Source organism: Furipterus horrens, unplaced genomic scaffold (assembly GCF_987537825.1).
Source record: "Furipterus horrens unplaced genomic scaffold, mFurHor1.1.pri manual_scaffold_1, whole genome shotgun sequence".
Classification (NCBI taxonomy): Eukaryota; Metazoa; Chordata; class Mammalia; order Chiroptera; family Furipteridae; genus Furipterus; species Furipterus horrens.
In genome coordinates, this window is record NW_028327171.1 from 112526953 (window position 1) to 112552098 (window position 25146).

At 36.8% G+C, this 25146-nt stretch overlaps 1 protein-coding gene across 3 annotated transcripts in view; it reads left to right on the top strand.

The window, feature by feature from the left end:
- ACAP2 (ArfGAP with coiled-coil, ankyrin repeat and PH domains 2) overlaps positions 1-25146 on the top strand; it is a 143894-nt gene that overhangs the window by 43004 nt on the left and 75744 nt on the right. For all 3 annotated transcript variants that reach the window (XM_090278657.1, XM_090278664.1, XM_090278673.1), the window contains exon 2: positions 14844-14901. In XM_090278657.1, coding sequence (XP_090134783.1) covers positions 14844-14901 — 58 coding nt within the window. The remainder of the gene's footprint in view (positions 1-14843; positions 14902-25146) is intronic.

A 25146-nucleotide genomic window follows, 5' to 3' on the forward strand; every position in this document is an offset into this window, starting at 1 on the left:
CAGAGGCCATTGTCTCTTTTCTGAATCCTTCCCCCTCACAGCCACAGAACTGGTAGGCAGGTGCCATATCTGAGTTTCCATCAACCTGACTCACACTATTTGCCCTGCCTTGGAGATCACATGAAACTCCACCCCACCCAACTTATGGGTCCACCCAAGCTGTTAACAGTGGCTTTTTCATATGAATTGCTGGTCTTGGCTCATGCTTCACAACGTTCTAAATTCTCTCAAGCAACAGCTGGCCTCAGTGAGATCCCAGTCCCCATACCTCTTGCTAAGTGGCCCCAGGCCTGGCACTAAGAGCAGTCAGCCCAGGTTCACAACTTGTCTGAGCCTGGGAACCTCCAAGCCCAGGACAAGTAGCAGCCATCTGCAGATGGCTTTGTAGCTCATGCAGAGTGGCCCCAGGCAGAACACAGATGGAGGCTGACCTTGGTCTGCACCACCTGGGAAATCCCAGGGCCAAAACACCCAGTGGACAGCTACAGACCACGTCGGAGCACCACCACCCTGCCCCTGCACAGCTGATCCTGCAGGGAGAGTGGAGGTTGGTGGTCAGTGGTCACAGCCAGTCCTTGCAGCTGACCGACCTGGGTAAATCCCTCCCATTGACCCACCAACAGCAATCAAGGTTCAAGTACAAGAGGAGGGTGTACTCAGCCCACACAAAGGGTGCACCTCGAGTACTCAGTTTGGATGATAGGGGAGACTGTGCCACTGGACCCTACAGGATGCATACTGCATTAGGCCACGCTGTCAAGACAGGGAGTCATAGCAGCTCTACCTTATACATAGAAACAAACGCAGGGAGGCAGCCAAAATGAGGAGACAAAAAAACATGGCCCAAATGAAAGAAGAGTTCAAAATATTATAAAAATAATATTTGTAGAAGAAAGATTTTTTTAATTTCACAGATTGCTCAAAAAATAAAAGCACAGCCTTTTTAAAAAGATGACTTATTATATTGTATAATAAATATATGTGCATAGCCTTAGCTATTTTTTGTGCTGATTACAGTGTCAGTTCTGCTTGTAGGTTCTTAGAGGAGTCAGATAGAACTGACCTTGATAACCCTGAAAAACCAAGTGGATTTCAGATGATATTTTATCATATTACATAGTCGTGTAATATGTATCATATTACATAGTTGTGTGGTCTAGATTGTAGTTATGAAGAAGACAACTCCAATGTGTATTTGATGTGCAGTTTTTGGAAAAGGACAAGAGTATTGGAAGTGCTTTCTCTTAAGGAAATTTGGATTTGATGTTTTATTGCTGATCATAGGCCTATTGTAACTTTTTTTATCCTTTTTCAAGCCATTTCAGTTTTTTGTTGGAAGTATTATTACTGCTTTCTTCCCTCTTGGCCCCATAAAATGAAAATGAAAAGAGACTGTGTATTTTCTTTAACGCTATACATAATTATAGTTGACATTCAGCAGTTATTTACTGAATGTAGGGCACTGTGCTAAGATTTTTATATGTATTTTAAAATTTAATTGTCATATATCTGGGAGAGGCTATTGTTTACATTTTAGAGATGAAATTGAAACATAATTTGTCAGATGTTACATAGCTAGTAAGAAGTAAAATAGGAATTCAGACACAGGCAGTTTTTTAAAAACTTCGTTCCATTGGCTCACAACACAAAACTATTACAGAAATCAAATTATAAAGGACACAGAACTTAATGAACAAAATAAAGGGTGGCCACTCACATTACAAAATGATTTAATAAGGGATTTCTTCTAAAAAGCTTCAGGGTGTGTACTCTCTGTGTTCTGTGATTAAACTCAAACACCCAAAAAGAGTCATCTCATTGATATGGGGGATTTTAGACACCTAGTTTTGCCACCTGTTGAGTTACAGGGCTACCTGTAGGTCTTTGGGCTATATCGCTCATCCAGGTATTGTCTTGTCTTTGCAAGGAAGAGCCTAGCATTTCCCAGAGTGGATAAGGCTGTTGTGCTGAAAGAGGAAGTTGCTTGGGTATGGTATGTACTATGGTGGGGGCACATAGGCAACTCCTCTGAGTATCTAAATAGTTACTCAATTTATATGCAACTTTTAGGAATATATCTATTATATTATAAAACAAGGAATATAGATGTTGGTTTCAAAATCTTTGCATTAGAGTTTGAGTATTCTTTGATAATTCTTTATTAAAGGTAATAGTTTTTCTTTGCCAAAGGAGGTAGTTATGACTTAGTGCCTCAAATCCATTTTAATCATTTGAGAACTATCTATGTGCTTATTAGTAATCTTGAATATCCTGTTGTTGCATTTTAGATTGCATCATGTGACCTAGTCTTAGTTTATTAATTCCATTTTAAGTGTATTATCAAGGTTGAAGGGGAAGTAGTTTATTTTCTTTCTTTCTTTTTAGGTTCTCAGATGGATGTGTAGAATAATTCTTTATTATATTTCTTATTTCTTTAAAAAATTTTTATATTAGTTAACTAAGTTGATCATCAAAACTAATAATCTGAGTTGATCATAAAACACTGTGATGCATAAAAAAATTTAAAAATGAGGGTATTAATTTTTAAAATATAGTGACTTTTTTCTGAATTTTGGGTTTATTCAGCTTCTCTTTTTCATCCCCCGCATTCAACTTTTAAGGTACAGCCAAGCAGAGCTAAGTCCTATGAATTTTTTAAAAATACCTTTAATTTTGTATTGTTTCCATTGCCATTTAATCCTCTTATACCCCCTTCCCCGCAGCAGACACCACACTGTTGTCCATGTCCATGAGTCCTTTTCCTTTTTGCTCGATCCTTCCACCCGCTAACTTCCACCCCCCACCACTCCACTCGCTGTCATCTGCTCTCCATCGATGAGTCTGTCTCTGTTTTACTTGTTAGTTCAGTTTGTTCATTAAATTCCATAGATGGTATTTGTCTTTCTCTGACTGGCTTATTTCACTTAGCATGATGTTCTTCAGGTCCATCAATACTGTTGCAAAATTTTCTCCTTTGTATATCTGAGTAGTATTCCATTGTGAAAATACCCCATAGTTGTTTTATCCACTCATCTACTGATGGACATTTGGGCTGCTTCCATATCTTTTTGTTGTTGTTATGTGTTATTGATTATGCTGTTAAAGTTGTCCCAATTTCTTTTCCCTTTGCTCCCCTCCACCCAGCACCCCCCTCCCTCCAGCTCTCCCCCCCCCCCCCCTTAGGCCATATGCATGGGTCATGTATAAAGCTCTTCTCAACATCCCTCTGTCCATTCTGAACCCTCTTACTATACTTCTTAATTCCTGGACCATTTCTCACCCTCTTCCCTCTTCCCCCTCCCAGCTGACCTCTCATCTCCTGCTCCCTATACCTATGATTCTGTTCCCGCTCTGGTTGTCTGTTTAGTTTGCCTTTGTTTCCATTCCCTAGATTCTGTTGTTGATAGCTGTGATACTGTTTTCATTTTAATATTCATAGTTTTAATCTTCTTTTTCTTAAATAACTTCCTTTAACATTTCATATAAGAATGGCTTGGTGATGATGACCTCCTTCAGCTTTACGTTGTCTGGAGAGCACCTTCTCTCCCCTTCCATTCTGAATGATAGCTTTGCTGGACAGAGTAATCTTGGTTGTAGGTCCTTGCTTTTCATCACTTTGAATATTTTCTGCCAGTCCCTTCTTGCCTGCAAAGTTTCTTTTTTAGAAATCAGCTGACAATCTTATAGGGCCCCCTTTATAGGTAATTCTCCTCTCTTGCTGCTTTTACGATTTTCTCTTTATTGTTAACTTTTGGCATTTTGATTATGATGTGTCTTGGTGTGGTCCTCCCTGCATCCTGGACCTGTATGTCCATTTCCTTCCCCAAATTAGGGAGGTTTCATTGTTTTTTCACATAATTTTTCAATTTCTTGCTCTCTCTTCACATCCTGGCATCCCTATGATTCAGATGTTGGCACATTTATAGCTGTCCCAGAGGTTTCTAAGCCTCCCCTCATTTTTAAAATTCTCATTTCCTCCTTCATTACTGGTTGACTTAATTTCTTCCTTATGTTCCAGTTTGTTGATTTGAACCCTGGTTTCCTTTCCTTCACCACTTATTTTGTATGGGTTTTCCTTCATTTCATCCAGGATAGCCTTCATTTTTTTCCTGTCCTGTTTAACCTTTGCTGTCAAGTCTGTGAGCATCTTTATCACCAATGCCTTAAATTCTGCATCTGTTAAGCTCACTATCTCCTCATCTGTTAGGTGTGCTATCTGCTCATTGCTTAGTTGCATCTCTGGGACCTTGATCTGCACCACATTCTGGGCTGTACTTCTCTGTCTCCTCATCATTACAGCCTTCTGTGTTTGCCTTTGTGATTTGGGTGGGGATGTCACACCTCTTACATTGTAGGGGGTGGAGCCTTAGGTATTTATTAGTGCTAGCGTCCCTTTCACTGAGTTGGCGGTGTATGTGGGGGAGGGGTCTGAGAGGGAGAAGTGCTGGTTGCCACCGCTTTTCCAGCCACTTCTTCCCCTTCCCGTACTAAGCAAGCTGCCTCTTTTTGAGACTTGTAGCTTCTTCTTCCACCCCAGCCCCACTTGCTTTCACAGTCAGAAGCAATGTGGCTCTGTTTTCCCTGGTGCTGGAACCGCAAGCTATGCAGTCTGGATTAGGGCTGGGATCGTTTCTTGGGTGTAAACTGTTTGCCCTGGGTATAGCTAACTGCGCCTGCCAGCTGTCACTACCTGCCAAGCACCACCCCAGCAGCCGCTGCTCTGCTCCTCTTTTTCTCTGTCCCAGCTCCGCCTCTCCTACCTTTCTGGCTGGTTATTTCTTCTTTATTTCCTTGCTGAACTCCCTTGTAGTTTTGATTTTCTGGATTTTCTGTTTTTTTGTTTTGTTTTGTTTTTTAGTTTTGAGGGTTTGTAAATTTCTTCTTAGTTGTGTGAAGACCCAGCGTGTGTATTTATGCCTCCATTTTGGCTGGAAGTCTCTGCTTCCATATCCTGGCGATTGTAAATAATGCTGCAATGAACATACAAGTGCTTCTGTTCTTTTAAATCAGTGTTTCGGATTTTTTGGGATAGGTTCCCAGAGTGAAATCTCTGGATCATAAGGCAGTTCCATTTTTAATTTTTTGAGGTGTCTCCATACTGCTTTCCACAGTGGTTACACCAGTCTGCATCCCCAACAAGAATGCGAAAGGGTTCCTCTTTCTCCACATCCTCATCAGCACTTGTTTGTTGATTTGTTGATGATGGCCACTCTGACTGGTGTGAGGTGGTATCTCATTGTGGTTCTTTGCATTTCTCTGTTGATAAGTGATGTCTATTCAGGCCCTTTAACCATGTTTCAATTGGGTTGCTTTTTTTTTTTTTTTTCTATTGAGTTTTGTAAGTAATTGATAAATTTTCGATATTAACTCCTTATCAGATATATCAGTGAATATATTCTCCCATTCTGTGGGTTGTCTTTTTATTTTGTTGGTGTTTTCCTTTGCTATGCAAAAACTTTTTAGTTTGATACAGTTTCGTTTGTTTACTTTTCCTTTTGTTTTCTGTGCCTGGGAAGATATATCTGATAAAAAAAAATTGCTACAAGCAATGTCTGAGATTTTGCTGCCTATGTTTTTCTCTAGGATTTTTATGGTTTGGGGTCTGACATTTAAGTCTTTGATTCATTTTGAATTTCTTCTCTTTTTTTTAACCATAATATTTTTAAAGAATATTTTATTGATTATACTACTACACTTGTCCATATTTCTTTCCCTTTGGCCCACTCTGCCTGTTTCCTCCCTTCCTTCCAGCAGTCCCCTGCCCCTTTAGTTCAAGTCCATGGGTCGTGCATATAAGTTCTTTGGCCTCTCCATTTCCTTTACTGTTCTTAGTGTCCCCCTGTTTCTTTTCTACCTACCTTTTATGCATCTTGATCCCTGCATCTTTTCCCCCATTCTCTCCCTGCCCCTGCTGATAACCCTACATGTGATCTCCATATCTATGAGTCTCCTCATGTTCTAGTTCTTTGTTTAGTTTGTTTTTGTTTTTTAGATCCATTTTTTAATAGTTGGGAGTTTGTTGTCATTTTAATGTTCATAGTTTTGACCTTTTTCTTTAAAAGTCCCTTTAACATTTCATTTAATAAAGGCTTGGTGATGATGAACTCCTTTAGCTTTACCTTGTCTGGGAAGCACTTTATCTGCCCTTCCATTCTAAATAATAGCTTTGCTGGATAGAGTAATCTTGGTTGTAGGTCCTTGCTTTTCATCATATTGAATACTTCTTGCCAGTTCCTTCTTGTCTGCAGTTTCTTTTGAGAAATCAGCTGATAGTCTTATAGGCATTCCTGTGTAGGTAACTCTCTTCTGTTGCTGATTTTAAGATTCTCTCATGATCTTTATCCCGTGGCATTTTAATTATGATGTGTCTTGGAGTGGTCCCCTTTGGGTATGGCTTCTTTGGGACTCTGTGCTTCCTAGACTAGTGTGTCTGTTTTCTTCACCAAATTTGGGAAGTTTTCCTTCATTATTTTTTCACATAAGGTTTCAATTTCTTGCTCTTCCGCTTCTCCTTCTGACACCCCTATGATTCAGATGTTGTCATGTTTAAAGTTGTCCCAGATGTTCCTAAGCCTCTCTTCATTTTTTTCAATTTTTGTATCCTCATTTTGTATTGGTTGACTGTTTTTTCCTCCCCTATGTTCCAAATCATTGATTTGAACCCTGGTTTCCTTCTCTTCACCACTGGTTTTGTGTGGATTTTCCTTCGTTTCATTTAGCATAGCCTTGACTTCTTCCCTTATACATTTGCCATACTTAAGCATATCTGTCAAGCCTGTGAACATCTTTATCACCAGTGTTTTGAACACTACGTCTGTTAGGTTGGCTGTCTCCTCATTGCTTAGTTCTCCCACTGGAACCTTCATCCGTTCCTTCATTTTGGCCATACTTCTCTGTCTCCTCATCTTGACAGGCTCCTGTGTTTGTTTGCCTCTGTGTCTTAGGTAGAGTTGTCACTCCTGTTACGTTGTGAGGGGTGGAGCCAAAAGTATTTGTCAGTACAGGGTGACCCATTTCACCATGTTGTGGCACAGTATGTGGGGGAGGGGTCTGAGAGGGAACAATGCCACTTGCTCAGCCCTTACCCCTTTTCCAGGCACTTCCCCCACTTCTGTATGGTACTGGTGCTTCTCTAACTGTTGCCCTAGCCATCGTTCCCAGAGTGGATGGGTCTGCAAATGTTCTAGGACTTTGGGGGCCCTTTAACACAAGGGGACTCTGCTGAGAGACTGGCAGTTTCTTCCTCCGCCCCAACCCCCACTGGTATGCACAGTGAGAAACAATGAGGCTTTATTTTCCCCGGTGCTGGAACTGTGGGTTGTACAGTCTTGTCTGGTGCTGGTAATGCTCCCCAGGTGTCCCTCTCTACTTTTTAAAATGTGTGACTGCGCTTTCTGCCAGCCTGTTGCTGCTGCGGCTACCACACCACATCCTCTCCACTCCAGCTCCGCCCCCTCCTACCTGTCTGGATGAGTATTTCTTCTTTATATCTTTGTTTGTTGGACTTCCATGCAGCTCAATTTTCTGGAATTTCTGGTTGTGCCTAGTTTTGAGGTAGTTGTATTCCTTCTTAGTTGTGGAGGGAGATGCAGCGTGTCTGTTTAGGCCTCTATCTTGGCCGGAAGTCCCATTCATTGTTTAATAACGTGTTATTTAGCTTCCATGTGTTTGTGTGTTTTTCACTGTTCTTCTTGTGATTGATTTCTAGTTTCATAGCATGCTGGTCAGAGAAGATGCTTGATATTATTGCAATCTTCTTAAATTTATTAAGACTTGTTCTGTGTCTTAACATGTCGTCTATCTAGAAACCATTCCATGTGCACTTGAAAAGTATGTATATTTTGCTGCTTTGGGGTGAAATTCTCTGAAAATATCAATTGAATCCTTTTGATTTAGCATTTGGTTTAAAGCCTCTGTCTCCTTGTTGATTTTCTGTCTGGAAGATTTATCCATTGAAATCAATGGGGTGTTAAAAACCCTGAATAAGACTATTTCTTTCGATCGCTCACTTTATGCCCATCAAGATTTGCGTTACATATTTGGGTGCTCTTATGTGGATCATAAATGTTTACTAGGGTTACATCTTCATGTTGGATTGTTCCCTTATCATATGTAGTGTCCTTCTTTGTCTCTTTGCCTTGTTTTAAAGTCTGTTTTGTCAGATATAAGTACTGCTACCCCAGCATCTTTTTCTTTTCCATTTGCATGAAATATCTTTTTCCATCCCTTTACTTTTAGTCTGTGTGTATCTTTCAATCTGAGATGGGTCTCTTGGAGACCACGTATATATGGGTCTTGCTTTCTTTTTCCTTTTTTCTTTTTTTTAAGATTTTATTTATTTTTAGAGAGAAGGGAAGGAAGGCAGTAAGAGAGGGAGAGAAAAATTGATCAGTTTCCTCTAGCACACCCCCAACTGGGGGCCTGGCTCGCAACCCAGGCATGTGCCCTGACTGGGAATCGAACCAGAGGCCTTTGGGTTTGCAGGCTGGCACTCAATACACTGAACCGCACCAGTGAGGGCAGGTCTTGTTTTCTTGTCCAGGTACCCTGTGTCTTTTGGTTGGGGCATTTAAGCCATTTTCATTTAAGGTGATTATTGATAAATGTATATGTAGTGCTGTTTTATTGTTAGAATATTTTCTTCTGTTATTATTATTTTCTTTCTCTTTTTCTTCTTAAAGCAAACCCTTTAACATTTGTTGCAGTACTGGCTTGGTGTTAACAATCTCCTTTAGCTTTTTCTTGTCTGAGAATCTCCTTATTTCTCCTTAGATTTTAAATGATAGCCTTGCTGGGTAAAATAGCCTTGCTTTTTTACCCAGCTTTTCATCACCTTGAATATTTCATGTTACTACCTCCTGGCCTGAGATGTTTCTGTTGAGTAATCAGATGACCATCTAATTGGTGCTCTCTTGTATGTAACTACCTGCTTTTTCTCTTGTGGCTTTTAGGATTCTCTCCTTGTCTTTAGCCTTTTCATTTTAGTTATGACATGTCTTGGTGTAGGCCTCTTTGGGTTCAACTTGTTTGGGACTGTGAGTTTCCTGGACTTGTGTGTCTTTTTCCTTCACCAGTTTAGGGAAGTTTTCATTTATTTCTTCAGATAAGTTCTCAGCGCCTTTCTTGTTGTCTTTTCCTTCTGATATTCTCATGATGCAGATGTTCCACTTCATGTTGTCCAAAATGTTTCTTAAGCTCTCCTCATTTTTTAAAACTCTTTTTTCTTTCTGCTGCTCTGCCTGTATGTTTTTTTCTACATTGTCTTCTAAATTGCTGATTGGATTCTTTGTTTCATTTAACCTACTGTTTATTCCTTCCAGTGTATTATTTATTCAGATATTGCTTTCTTTATTTCTGATTGGTCCTTTTTTAGGGTTTCTATGTCTTTTTTTCCTGCCATTCAGTACCCTTATAATCATTACTCTAAACTCGAAATTGCTTGCCTCTCTTTCATTTAGTTGTTCTTATGGAGAATTGTCTTGTTCTTTCATTTGAGGTCTGTTTCTTTGTCTTCCCATTTTGGCTGCTTTGTATTTTCTTCCTTAGCTGTTAAACTAATCAGTTTTAAAACTCAAATTATTTTCTTGTATGTATTTCATATATGAGAACGAATTTTCATCTGTGTTCTCATATTTGATATTTATAATAAGGAAACAGTAAACTTTTTCTGTATAAAGCCAAATAATACTGAATATTTTAGGGTTTGTGAGTCAGATGGTCCCTTTTCCAGCTACTCACCTCTGCCTTAATATCATGTAAGCATGAATAAATTTAGCCATATTTCCAAAAAACTTTATTTGTGGACACTAATATTTGATTTTAATATAATTTTTATGTGTCATGAAATATTCTTTTGATTTTTTTTTAGCTATTTAAAAATGTAAATATCATGTACAGCTCATTGGCTGTACAAAAAGAGGTTATGGGCCCGGCTTTTCTGACATGCTATAGTTTTCTGAGCCCTGCTCATTATCTACAGACTGCCATATATTTTCCCCCTTTTTTCTAATATCTTTTAACATTATTTTATGTTTTGTTTATTTTGCTACTTAATCATGTTTTCTTTCATTGGTAATGTCTGTTACTTTTGAACTTTAGTAATTTTTAATTAATTTAAAAAAATTTTTTTTTTTTTGTAAACAATGGGGAGAGGCTTAGGAACCTCTGGGACAACTTTATTTATTTATTTATTTATTTATTTATTTTTTGATGTGTTTTATTGATTATAATGTTACATTTGTCCCAATTTCCCTTCCCTCTTCTCCCCTCCACCTGGTGGCCCCCCTCCCTCCAGTTGTCCCCCCCTTTTAGACCATGTCCATTAGTTGTGCATATAGTTCTTCTCAACCTCTCTCTGTCTATTCCATTCCCTCCTACCATGATCCTTAATTCCTATATCATCTCCCTCCCTCTCTTCCTTCCCCCTCCCTGCTGACCTCCCCCCAATATGTTCCCCATACCTATAGTTCTTTTTCCACTCTCGTTGCCTGTTTAGTTTGCCTTTGTTTCAATTGCCTAGCTTCTCTTGTTGTTTCTTGTGATGCAGTTTTCATTTTAGATTTCATAGTTTTGATCCTCCTTTTTCTAAACCAATCTCTTTAACATCTCATATAACAGTGGTTTGGATCTAATGAACTCTTTCAGTTTTGTTTTGTCCTGGAAACACTTTCTCTGCCCTTCTATTCTGAATGACAATTTCTCTGGATAGAGTAATCGTGGTTGTAGGTTTTTGCTTTTCATTACTTTGAATATTTCTTGCCAGTCCCTTCTTGCCTGCAGGGTCTCTCTTGAGAAGTCAGCTGATAGTCTTAATTGGGACCCCTTTGTACATGATTCTTTTCTTCTCTCTTGCTGCTTTTAAGATTCTCTCTTTATCTTTAACTTTTGACATTTTGATTATAATGTGTCTTGGAGTGGTTCTCCCTGGGTCCAGTTTTTTTGGAACTCTCTGTGCTTCCTGGACCTGTAAGTCTATTTCCTTCCCCAAGTTTGGGAAGTTCTGCTTTATTATATTTTCACTTAATTTTTCAATTTCTAGTTCATCTTCTTCGCCCTCTGGCAAACCAATGATTCTTATGTTGGGCCTTTTATAGCTGTCCCAGAGGTTTCTGATCCTCTCATCATTTTCCTTGCTTCCCGTTTTTTCTCTCTGCACTGGTTGACTGTTTGTTCCTTCTCTGTGTTCTGGTTTGTTGATTTGAACTCTGGATTTTATTTCCTCACCATCTGTCTCGTATGTGGTTTTGTTCCTTTCATTATGAGTGTTTTTCGATTCTTTCTCATCTTTTTCCAGATCTTTTGTTAATTCTGTAAGCCACCTGATAACAATGGCCCTGAACTGAGCCTCTGACAGGTTTCTTATTTGTTCATCTGTCAGATTCTTCATCTGTTGCCTGGTGAGCTGCGCCACCGGGATTTCTATAGTTGTCTGTCTCATTTTGACAGATGCATTTTGCTTTCTTGGGCCGACTATGGGGGGCAGTGCCTGTGTACTCGTCACGACCCAGTGACCGGCGCCTATCCGCAACCTATTTCGCAGCCCTGTGGCGCTTTGTGTGGGGGCGGGGGTCCAAGACGGATTCACACAGTTATTCCGCTAGGAGACTGGGATCCGTCCTGCCGCCCTCTGGGCCTCACCGTCTGAGGCAATGTGGTGGCTGCTTTCCCCAGCGTTGGGGTTGCATGCTGCCAGTGTTCGACTGCAGCCGGGATTGTTCTCCCTGCTGCTGGGATTGCTCTCCCTGCCGCTGTCCCTGGTGCGACCGCAAACAGCACCACCCACTTTCGCTCTTCCTACCTGCCCAAAGGGCGCCGCTGGTTTATAACTTCATACGTTGGGCTTCCGTGTAATTTTATTTTCTGGAATTTCTAGTTATCTTTTGTTTTGAAGTAGTTATATTCCTCTGTGGTTGTAGAGGGAGACCGAGCGTATCCGTCTAAGCCTCCATCTTGGCCGGAAGTCTAATTAATTTTAAAAATTTAAATTAAATTTTAAGCTATAGAAGGTAGGATGTCTGTACTATTTTCTTCTTTAATGCTTTGGAGATTTATGAAAGTTACATGTTCAAAAAGTTTTTGGAAAGAAATAGTACCTGTCATCTAATATTTGAAGCTTAATGTGTAGATTGTTTTATTTCATTTATTTGTTCATTTATTAATATTTTTCAGAACAATTCTCTTGCATTAATGAATATTGAGTAATAGGGAGGCAAAACATACGAGAATGCAGGGATAAGAGAAATGAGAGAAAGCAGCTGTTATTGAGTGTGTTCCTTGTTTCATTGCATATACACTGTGGTCATTGATATTGATAGTCCTTCATTTAACCTTTGCAACTGTTTTACATGACTATTTTCTTTACTAATTTTAAAGATGAAAGAAACTTAGGTAAAATACCTTAAGTTTAGGTGAGCGGTGGAGCATAATTTGAACTGAGACCGTGCTCTTTCACATATACTTTTTTTTTAAAGATTTTATTTATTTATTTTTAGAGAGAGGGGAAGAGGGGGTAGAGGGAGGGAAATATCCATCAATTGCCTCTTGTACATGTTGTGTCCTAGGTCTGAACCTGCAACCTAGGCATGTGTCCTGATCCGGAGTTAATCTGATGACCTTTCACTTTGCAGGACAATGCTCAATCACCTGAGCCACACCAGTCAGGGCTTTTTTTCTTTTAATAGTAAGTGTTATTTCACAGAAATATATTAGTAGAATTATACAATGAAATAAGATTGAGAAATGTACATGCAGTTTCTACCAAACTACAGTCATATGCCACTTAACAATGGGGATACAGTCTGAGGAGTATGTTGTTAGGCTATTTTGTCATGCCAGCATCATAGAGTGTACTTTACATAAACCTAGATTGGTATGCTCCACTATGCACCTAGTTTATTTGGTATAGCATGTTACTCCTAGGCTACAAGCCTGTACAGCACGTTACTATATTGAATACTATAGGCAGCTGTAACACAAAGATAAGTATTTGTGTATCCAAACATCTATATATAAAAAAGGTACAATAAACATATGGTATAAAAGATAAAAATTGGTACACCTCTATAGGACACCTATGATGAACAGAGCTTGCAGTACTGGAAGTTGCTCTGGGTGACGTAGTAAGTGGTGAATGACTGTGAAGGCCTAAGACATTACTCTCCTCTACTGTAGACTTTTCAACACTACACTTAGGCTACCCTAAATTTATAACACAACATGAGATTATATTAAATGATGTAGTCAAGAGATGCAGTAAATATGAGATGTATGAGGTCATTGAGCTGGCATAACATGACATAATGTTTTACAGCAAGCTTTTTAATAAATAGAAAGAGTACACTAAAATAAAAATAAAAAGTATAGTACAATAAATACATAAACCAGTAACATAGGCAATGATTATCATTACCAGGTATTATGTACTGCACATAACCAAATGTGCAGTGCAATTGGTTTGTTGATGCCACCATCACCACAGGTACATGAATAATGGGTTGTGCTATGACATTAAGACATTACGATGGCTGCATGTCTATGACATCACCAGGTAATAGGAACTGTCAGCTCCATTATAATCTTATAGGAACACCATTGAATGTATGTGTGGTTTGATGTTGACCAAAAAAAAAGGTGGTTGTGCTATATGTAACTGTATATGTTTAGTAGAAACCAATGACTAAATCAAATCTTAAGTTCGTAATTTCAACTGATCTATTTAAAAGAAATTGAACTTGAGCCCTGGCTGGTGTGGCTCAGTGGATTGAGTGCTGGCCTGAGAACTGAAAGATCACTGAGCTGGTTTGATTCCCAGTCAGGGCACATGCTTGGGTTGCGGGCCAGGTCCCCGATTGGGGGCATGTGAAAGGCAACCTGATCGATGTTTCTCTAGCACATTAATATTTCTCTCCCTCTCTTTCTCCCTCCCTTCCCCTTTCCTAAAAGTAAATAAATAAAACCTTAAAAAAAAAAGAAACTGAACTTGGAGTCAAACTGAATTATATAAAGGTTGAAAGTGTAAACAAAGATTTTCTGACAATAAAAATAGTGGAGTTTCTTGAGTCAATAAACAATTTGAATATTTATACTTCTATGGGAAGCTCAGAGAAGTGAGAGAAGTGAACAATGATAGAGATATGCCTGAGGTGCCCCCAAAGCACTCAGACATATCTCTATCAATTGAGCCTGAGTGGGTGGGGGAAGAGGTCCCAGGAGGGCCCACCTTCTATGGTGATAATGTCTAAACTGTTCTTCTTCCTCTTTATTAGTTTTAAGAATTACATAAAAATGCAGAGTTACTGCAGATATTAAAAGAATCCATAAGTATAAGTAGCAAAAAAGTATAAATATTTATACACTCTGCTCTCTAATCCCTATTCTTCAAAGTTATAGTTAATAGACTGGTAAATATGTTTCTAGATATTTTTCCTATGCAAATACTGTCAAGGTTTTCTTTTTTCTTTTTTTTCACAAAATTGGGCTCATACTATGTTTAATTTGGGTTGCCAAGGATGCTTTGCTGTTTGGTTACTTGTATTTTGTTGAATAGAAATCTGAATCTTTGTAAGGCTCAACTTCTAAAATTTCTTACACCTTTTTAAAAATAGTTCTAATTAGTGTTATTAAATTAATGTTATTAAATTGAACAATATAAATGCTAATGTGTTCTGTCATTACCTTAAACAATAATCATATTATCTATTGTATTAATATTTCATCCTAAGATAATTATTACTTTCTATGATGTATAATTTTTAAACATTCATCTCTCTTTTTCCACTTAGTAATTTTTCAAAAGTTGAGTATACCTTTAAGCATGTAAAATAACTTATATGTAATTTTTCTAGGGCTGCTTTGGAAGAAGTAGAAGGAGATGTGGCAGAATTAGAACTAAAACTTGATAAGGTAAATTTTACTTTTTTAACTTTTTAAAACATTAATTCTTGTTTTCCATAAATAGTAATCTGTGGCTATAGCACCAGGTGGTTTACATTAATTCTTTATCTCTGTGAGGATAATAAATACTATTATCCCAATTTGGCACATGAGATAATTGAAGCTGAAAACAATAAGTAGCTTGATGAAAACCTAATCTAATGCCAGAGCAAGAATTTAAATGGTGTCTAACTTTAAAACTCACTATATACAAGGTCTGTCTGGAAAAAGTCCAGCCATTGATAATATAACAAGAATGGTTTGTGCGACATCATTGTAACTTAGCAGCCAAGGAGAGTGGACAGGAATGCACATGCCTAAACAATGACTGCTTCACTGTACTAGTCAGTGGGGGCGGTAGATGGTGTTGAGTGAGCATGTGTACTGTGTGGCCATCACCATTCAAAATGACTAAGCAAGTAGAATGAGTCTGCATCAAATTTTCTGTTAAGCTTGAACATTCCTCTGCAGAAAGTATTTGGATGATTCAGAAGGCCACAGCTATGGGCAACTGGTGATTGGCAGCTTCATCACAACAGTGCACCCATTCATGGATCACGTCTCCTGCAGAATTTTTTGGTGAAACAGCAAATCACCCAGGTGACTCAGTCCCCCTACAGCCCAGATTTGGAGCCCTGTGACTTCTGGCTTTTCCCAAAAGTAAAATCACCTTTGAAAAGGAAGAGATTTCAGACCATTGATGAGATTCAGGAAAATAGCATGGGGCAGCTGATGGCAATTGGGAGATCTTTGTGAGGTCCCTAGGTGCTTACTTTGAAGGGGACTGAGGTGTCATTGTTTTCTGTACAACGTTTCTTGTATCTTGTATCTTCTTCAATAAATGTCTCTATTTTTCATATTACATGGCTGGATACCTTCTGGACAGACCTTGTATTCTTTATATTGTTGGAAGTTTGTTTCCTTTCTTTTTCCATAAAAAGATTGCAGCTGTCTTTTTTTGATGCCTAATGGATTTCATACATAACCTACCATTCCTGTTTATACATTGGGTGTGGCCATGTTCGTGTTCAAATATAAAATAAAATTTGACTCATGGACATGAACAACAGTGTGGTGATTGTGGGGAGAGGAGGGGGGATATAGGGGACTAAATAGTAATTGAAAAAACACAGAAAAATAAAACAAAAAAAATTAAAAACAAATATAAAATAAAGTATAAAAAACTCATTAGATTTTTAAAACTGGTTGCCAGAAATGCTTAATATATATTTAATAATCATATTCTCTGTAAGGGTAAATATAGATTGATTACTATCTTCTTTGTCAATTATTGATAATCTTTTTTTTTTTTGCTTCTGCTCAAGAAACATTGTCTGCTATATAACAGGCAGAAATATGAGAATGAATAATACATGGCTTCTGATATTAAGTAATCATTATTCAGTGAAATATCTCTTAATATTCCTGGAGATAAATAATAAACAGATACATATATTTGAAATTACTTTTTTGAAAATAATTTCCTATTTATATAATTATTATTGTAAATGCTATTGCTATGTAAAGCAGTGCTTCTGAAACCTTACTGTGCATAGATTCCTATCACCAGGGGATCTCCTGAAACTACAGATCCTAATTCAGTAAGTCTGGGGTATCTGAGAGTACATTTCTAACCACATCCCAGGTGACACCTATGCTGTTGTTCCAGGACTGCACTTTGAGTAGCAAGTGTATACAAATATGTTAATTAGGCTGAAGGTTTTCAAATGTTTTGAAATTTTGAAATATATATGTATCTAATGTAAATAGGATAGAAACTGTATAAAGCAATATTATTTGTATATGTAAAACAAATAAAAATTTTAGAAAATGTTTAGTAATAAATTATTTTTTGTGTAGTGCTCTATAGTTTTCAGAGTACTTTGTCATACAGTATATTTTTGGATTTTTATAATAATCTTATGAGGTAGATGGAACAGGAAATACTATTCCCATTTTAGAGTTGCAGATTCCAAAGCCCAGGAAGCTAGGAGGAGTAGCTTCGTATCACATTTAGAAGAGGCAGAACCGGGGTTAGAACCATATGTTTTTATTCTTAGTTCAGTGCTCTTGTGCATCACTGCCTCTGGATCCATGTTGGGGGAGCACATGCCACTTGGAAATTTTCTGATGAACACTAGCAAGCTTCCAGGCAAGTGTTTTTAAAAATCAATGTTATAATTTTTGGTAAGAATATTATTTTTAAAATTTTTACTTTTTATTTAAAATTAAATGTGTGGGGTAATTATTGTTATTATTTTACCGTGAGGTATTATATTTATTTTTAAGCACTCTTTGAAGCATAGTTCTTAAACCTTTAAGATAGGCAACAGAAGGTATAGTTTTGATTTTTCTGGTAGATTTATGAGAGAGTATAAAGAGGGCAAGGCTTTTTAAAGAATCAGAGTAGTATAATTGGGCATCTGTTCTCTTTGGGTAGAACTGCATCTAAATCATATGAAATATTTTTTTGGAGAGGGGAACATCAAAATTTAAAGTATCTAAATCCACCGACAGCATTTTTATTAATTATTTTGCTTTTATGAGCAGCTATTTTTTTCTTTTATATCATTTAGTTGGGGTTGGGGGACTGGTAGAATTCTAAAACCAAATGATTCAAATCCTAAACAAGTTATTAAAGTATTGACATTCTGTACTAAGAACTCTAAGCCCTTTCTAGAGTCTATATTACACAAAGGGCTATAAGAGCACAATGGAAACTTTGACTTTTATTAAAATATCATCTTTACTCAAATAGAAGTTCCATAGTTATTTTTATATTTTTTTAGTTTAAGATCTTAAGCCCTTATTAAGTATACCTCTCCCAAATTCTTAAGTTATTATCTATCATTTTTACTTCAGAATTATGAGGAGTAAGCATAGAGAAGAAAGCCTATGAGGTGCTATAAATGGTTGTTATTGAAGGTGGTAGAGGGGAGGGGTTGCCCAAGACTAGTTTACTGATTTCATAACTTTGTGCAGGGTAAGTTTCACCTGTGATATCATTGTAAATCATGCCAGCAACAGGTTAAACTAGCTTGATGACTTAGTTTATATTTATTTTCTTACAATGTATGCCACCAATAGTTACACTCTGCCTGGTGAATATTGCTTCATGTGTGGCAGTCCTCTTCTGGGTCCAATTATTTGTCCATTGTGGCAGTATTTGGGCGTTGGCATCATAGAACATCATCATTACCATCTAGATATAATTTCCGTATCTGGTGCATCTTTTCCTGGCATGCCTTCTCCCTGTTTATTAAGCAGACACCCTTTAAATCACAGCTCAATTACTAGCAACTTAGGTTCTTTTTCTAGTATTGCATTGCTTCTTGCACATACTTCCATTTAAATTATTATAATATTGTAAATTTTTTTTAGCATTCATTTGAACCTGGATATACCACTTACCAAGCTTGTATGGTCTTGGGCAAGTTCCTCAACCTTCCTATACCTCAGTTTCTTTATCTCCAAAATAAGGAAAATAAATAAGAGTATCTGTCTTTAGGGTTATTATGAGAATAAGATATGCTCATACATGTTAAGTGCTTAGCACAGTTCTTGGCATATAGTAAGTTCTATATAAATGTTAACGAAGATGGTATTCAACAGACTGTTACTAGCTCCCTGAAGACAGGCTGTCTTTAAAGAGGAAAAAAACTCCTCTTATTTCTTGTGCACTTAGGGGTCCAAATTCTATGTTTTTTTTTTAAGTATAATATCTCCAACCTTCACAACAGTGTTGCAAAGTTTATATTATACCTACTTTGCACATGAAAAGAAAATGAGACTTAGAAGATGTTACGTAAGGATAGTCAGCAAATAAGTTATTTATATTCCCATTATCTGGCAAAGTGCCTATGACAGTTTTCACTTTAATAAAAACAAACAAACAAAACCTGTAGAATGAATTGGGGCTACTAACTTGATACTTTTGACTTATTTGACATGTATTCTTAATCAGGTAAAAATCTTCCCTCTTTGTAGGCTTATATTATTCAGTTCTATCTCAGTCATAACTGTAACCAAATAAGGATTTTGACAGCTAGCAAAGTATCTATCTCCAAGTTAGTCTTTTCTCCTGAGTAGTTGCAAAACAATTTCATTTTCTCTCCAACTCTTGTAATAGTTACCTCTGTTCTAATATTGATACCTATTTTCATAGCCATGGTCTATGCCTCACCACTCAAACTTCTAGTCCCTGAGATGGGGAATGCTGATATCTTACTTTCTGACTTGAATCTCCAGTCCTTGCGGTTCCAGTCTTTACTCCTATTGCTTCTATTCTTCAGGCCCATCTAGACCTCTTGTCTTTCAGTCTATCAACTTCCGGTATTGCAGATTCCTTTTATATTCACTTCCCTTTCAGTGTACTTTTTTTTTTTTCGGTAATTTTTTTATTGAGGTAAACTTTACTGAACATAAAATTCGCCATTTTAAAATGCACAATTTAGTAGTTTTTAATATAGTCACAGTATTGCACAATCACAATCACTATCTTAATTCTAGAACTTTTTTTTCCCCATTTTTTTATTGTTGTTCTATGGCATAGAACATTTTCATCATCCCAAAAAGAAATTCTGTACCTATTAGCAATCACTCCCAATTTCCCTCTCTACATCCTCTGGCAATCAGTATTCTACTTTCTGTCCTTATAGATTTCCCTATTCTGGACATTTCATATAAACAGAATCATAGAATATTTGGCCTGTGCGACTGACTTCTTTTACATAGCATAATGTTTTCAAGGTTTGTCTGTCCATGTAATGTGTTCCAACATTTCTTTTTTATGACTGAATAATATGCCACTGTACTCATTGTATGAGTTACCACATTTTGTATGTCTGTCATTGATTGGTGGACATTTGGGTTGTTTCTACTCTTTGGTTATTATGAAACCTTGCAGGCTACTTAATTTTATTACAACATTATTTCTCTTCTGGAGACCTTCATTTCCCTTCCATAACACCTACTCTATAGAATTCTCACTATATTGATCCAACCATCAATATTCTCTACCCCATATCTGGGCTGTAAAAAGCCCTACAGGATAAGTTACAAAAGTGTTTGATGAAACCAATTGGCAGAGCTACATATTCCTAGAATTCTTGATGCAAATGAATTTTTCCAAGACTCAATCGGGTTGTCTTGTAACCTTTAGCATCGCTTACACTTCACTGTTTTCTCAAAGACTTAGCACTTTGTACTTTATTCTTAGTAAATGACCTTAACTCGTCCTTCTTTTTGGTGGGAACACCTTTATTTCTTGCCCCTAATATAGAAACTAAACAGAATCTGTTCATATCTTTTTCTGTTTTTTCCTCCCACTCAAGTGGTAAAAGTACATCCTTTTTCTTACGCAGTTCTAGACTCTTGAGTCCTCAGAACTTTGCTTTAGCCATCTCCTTTTCCCTTCTCTACTGTCTCTTTAAGGAGATAAAGATGTTCACGTTTCTCCTGATCAAAAACAAAACAAAAGAAAACCTCACCTCTGACAAGGAAGTGCAAATCATTGTTATTATCATGTGCCAGTAGTAGTTTGTGCTGAGATCTCTAGGGGCATTATATCAGTTCTTTTATAGTAACCTTATTTGGTTTGGTACCATTGTTACTGAATAGTGCAGAAGAAACAGAGGCTTGTTGAAGTGAAGGTCACTCAGGATCACTTTGATGGTTAAGTGTGGCAGTGAGATTTGAACCTAAGCTGACTGAGTCCAGAACCTTGTGGATTTATTTGTTTGTTTTTTTATATTATAGTAGACATACAACATACAATATTATATTAGTTTCAAGTGCACAACACAGTGATTCAACATTTATATACCTTAAAAGTGGTCACTACAGTAAGTCTAATTAACCATCTGTCACCCTACATAGTGAAGATGATATTGATTTTACTCTTTATGTTATATATTATATCCCCATGACTTATTTTATAACTGGAAATCTGTACTTCTTAACCCCCTTCCTCATTTTCACCCAACTCTCCACCCTACTTCTCTTTGGCAATGATCAGTTTGTTCTCAGTATCTATGAGTTTGTTTCTCTTTTGTTTTTTAGATTCCACCTGTAAGTAAAATCATATGGTATTTGTTTTGCTCTTCCTGGCTTATTTCACTTAAAATACTTTCTAGGTTCATTCATGCTGTCCCATGTGACAAAATTTCATTCTTCTTTTATGGCTAACATTCAACTATTGATAGACACCTAGGTTGCTTCTAAATCTTGGCTATTGTAAACAATGCTGTGATGAACACAGAGATGCATGTGTCTTTTACAATTATTGTTTTCATTTTCTTCAGATAAATACCCAAAAGTTTATCTGAAGCATGGGGTCATTCAGCAGTTCTATTTTTAAATAGTTGTTTTCCATAGTGGCTGCAGTAATTTACAATCCCACTAACAGTGCACAAGGGTTCCCTTTTCTTCACATCTATCATTTCCAAATATCTTCTCCCATTCAATAGTTTGTCTTTTTGTCTTGTTGATTGTTTCCTTCTCTGTGTAAAGGTTTTTTAGTTTGATGTATTCCCATTTGACTATTTTTGCTTTTGTTGCCTTTGCCTAAGGAGACATATCCAAAGATGTATTGCTAAGACTGATGTCAAAGAGTTTACTGCCTATTAGGAGTTTTATGGTTTTAGGTCTTACATTTAAATCTTTAATCTATTTTGAGTTTATTTTTGTCTGTCGTGTAAGTGGTCTAGTTTCCTTCCTTCTCATTATCTGTCCAGTTTTCCCAATGCCATTTATTGAAGACTGTCTTTTTCCTATTGTATATTATTGTCTCCTTCACCATAGATTAATTGAACATATAAGCATAGGTTTATTTCTGGGCTCTCTATATTCTGTTTCATTGATCTGTGTGTTTTTAACCATAATGTCATACTACCAACCTCTCTTTCTGTTCTTTTTTTTTTTTTAATGTAAACTTTAAATTATTTTTAATTCTTTACAACCACCTATGTGGTATAAAATCAAAGGTACAAAAATATGTACCCAGTGAAAAATTAGTCATCTTTTAATCTCATAAAGGAGAACATTGAATTAGTTTCTTGTCTGTCTTTTCAGGAATTTTGTAAGCATATAAAAAATGATATGTATTTGTATTCTTTTTCCCCCACCCCAATGAAAATATTAACACTGTTCAGTAATTTGCTTTAAAATATCTTGGCTGTTGTTCCTTGTTATTAATTATAGAGCTGGCTCATTGTTTTTAGTGCCTGACTTACATTTCATTATATGAATATGTCATAATTCATTATCCATTTGCCTCCTGATGGACACTTAGGTTGCCACCAGTGTTTTACCGTGGCTGCAGTGATTGATGTGGCTTATGTTCAGATATTTCTATATGACACATTATTAAAAGGAAATACTAGGTTAAAGGTATGTGTGTTTAAATTTTTGATAGCCCTTGCTAAATTGCCTTCCATAGAAATTATACCAACTTACACTCCCACCAACAGTGTCTGAGTGCCCATCTCCCCATAACTACTGTCTAAAACAGCACGTTACCCCATTTTTTGATATATGCTACTCTGTAAAAGATAGTAATTTGCATTTATTTTATTATGAGTGAGATTGAATTGCTTTTCTTGACCAAAAGTATTTGAATTCCCTTTTCTGGAAATTATCTGTACATGTCTGTCAGGCATTTTTCTTTTCTAATGATTGGTTGAATTTTCAAAAATTATTTGTAGATCCTTTTATAATGTTCTTTTATATAGATTTTAGACAGAAGGAAGGAGAAAGAGGGGGGAGGAGAGAAAAACATTGATTTGTTGTTTCACTTATTTATGCATTCATTGGTCAATTCTTATATGTACCCTGACCAGTGATCAAACCTGCAACCTTAGAGTTTTGGGATGATGCTCTAACCAAGTGAGCTACCTGGCCAGGGCTAGATCCTTTCTTACAGTAGGGAAATTAGTTCCTTGTGATTTGCCACTAATATTGTTTCTCCATATTGTTATTTGTCTTTTGACTAAGTTTATTGGGTTTTTTTCCCCTTGTAGAAATAGTTTGTTTTGATGTAGTTGAATTGATCAATTTCTTCTTTGCCTTTTGCATTTTGAATCTTTCTCAGAAGGGTTTTTCCTACTTTGAACCTATAAAAAAAAATTACCTCCTGTTTTCTCATTTAATTTTTCATGTTTAAATCTTCATTTTGTCTGAAATTAATTTGGGGGTTTGGAATCCAACTTAATTTTTCTCTGCCCCACCCTTTAGATGGCTCTCTAGTGTCCCTGTATCATTTATTGGATAACACCGCCCCCCACCCCCCGCATTGGCTGTAATCTTACTTTAATCAAGTATTGCATAGTATTTGTGTATGATTCTTTACTCTTATTCCACTGGTCAGTTTGTCTATTCGAATCCATTATCAAACTTTAATTATTTCACCTGTATATCTTAATAGCATATAGGGCTAATGTCCTCACCTCATTAGTGTTTTTCAGTTTTTTTTCTCCTTGCATGTTGGTTACTCCATATATGTTTTAAAATTAGTTTTTCTGGTTCTTAAGACTTGTTATTTTATTATTATTATTTAATAACTAGCAAATATTTAAAAGACTAGTCTCTGCCACCATTTTTCATAGTGGGTTTTGTGGAATGTTGGTCCTGTGAGTATTCTTCCTCAAAGGAAAACTCAATGTCTAATGCCAAAATGCTGCATGTTATAACTCCGCTCTAGGATTCACACTACACATTAATATATCAAAATCTCTGAGAAGTTTAGTAATAAAGAAATATGTTTAACTTTTTAAATTGAGTTTTCCAGACTTACTTGATCACAGAATCTTTATTTTGGTAAAAAAAAAAATGTTCCTGCAGGATATTCTGTAGAACGTATATTCAGAAACAGTGATCTATCATATATCTTCTTGATCTGCATTTCATAACTCACTGTAATCTGGCTACAGCACTTATATCAGTTTCTTTTAAAACTGTTCTTTCGAGGGATGCTGGTGACTGTCACCAAACTAAATAGATATTTTTAAAGTCTTTCTGAAACTTGACCTTTTATGGATTTTCAACTTATTCATCATCCATCTTTTGATATTTTATCCTTTCTTTACTTTGGTGAAATTATAATTTCTCTTGTTCTTTTATTTTTTGTTTTTCTATGTTTTCCTCTTCTTTAGTCTCCTTAATGCAGTCCTCCCTCTACATGCTGCCCTCTGCTTTCTGCCTAGGAGACAGCACTGTAGCACGCACACGTTATTTGCTGATGACTCCTGTATCTGTATCTACAGCACACTTCTCTTTTTTGAGTTTCAAACATCTGTTTTCACTGATGTTTCATAGACTTCCCATTTGGCTTAATTCATAGGCCCATCTAGCTCAGGCCCACCTCACAGACCCAACACTGTTAAAATAGTCTGATGGCTAGTGCAAAATTGCGTTTTGTAGCAGATGTAGCCATCGTAAAGCAGAGAGGTTAAGCTGAATTTGATCCCTATGTTTTCCCTTGGTGGGACATAATCTGCATAACAGTATACAGTACTTGACTGTAATTCTTGAATTTGCTTCCCCACATGTCTTTCTGCATATTGCCTTAATTCAAGCTCTCATTGTTTTTGGTCAAACACGCTTATCTTTATTCTATTTCCCTATCTTTAGGTTTTCTCCTTTTAGGTCATCATTCTAAAATGGAACTCTGGGCAACTCTCCCAATTAATGTTTTTAATTTTTTCCTATTTCCTTTCATATAAAATGTGAACACCTTAGCACTGCATACAAGGCTTTTTCTGGCTCTTGTATACATTTTCATGCTGCACGAAGGTATTTCTTGTTTGCCCTGCCCTCTTAAACTTGCAGGCTTTAACACATACTCTTCATAAAATAGTGTCTTCCCATTATCCATATCTGATTGGCTAATTCCTCTTGGTCTTCCAGATTTTTCTCAAGTGCTACCTTTTCTAGGAATCCTTCCTGATCTTCATAGTCCTAGTTAGATGTTCTTCCTTTCTTCCCTCATGCATGGTTTTGTCATGTATAGAAGTTGTGCTCATGCTATATAGAATTTATCTAGATTCTACCAAATTCTGCTGGTTAGAATCAGAACTCCTGAGAGCAGAGATTATATTTTCAATTTCTTAAAGGCCGTAGGACAACAGTTTTAAATTATACTCCTGAGATTATTTAGTTCTTTTCTAAAGTTTTCTGGGCTCTTTATTTCCTTCTTGGGGCCCCACTTCTTCTCACCTC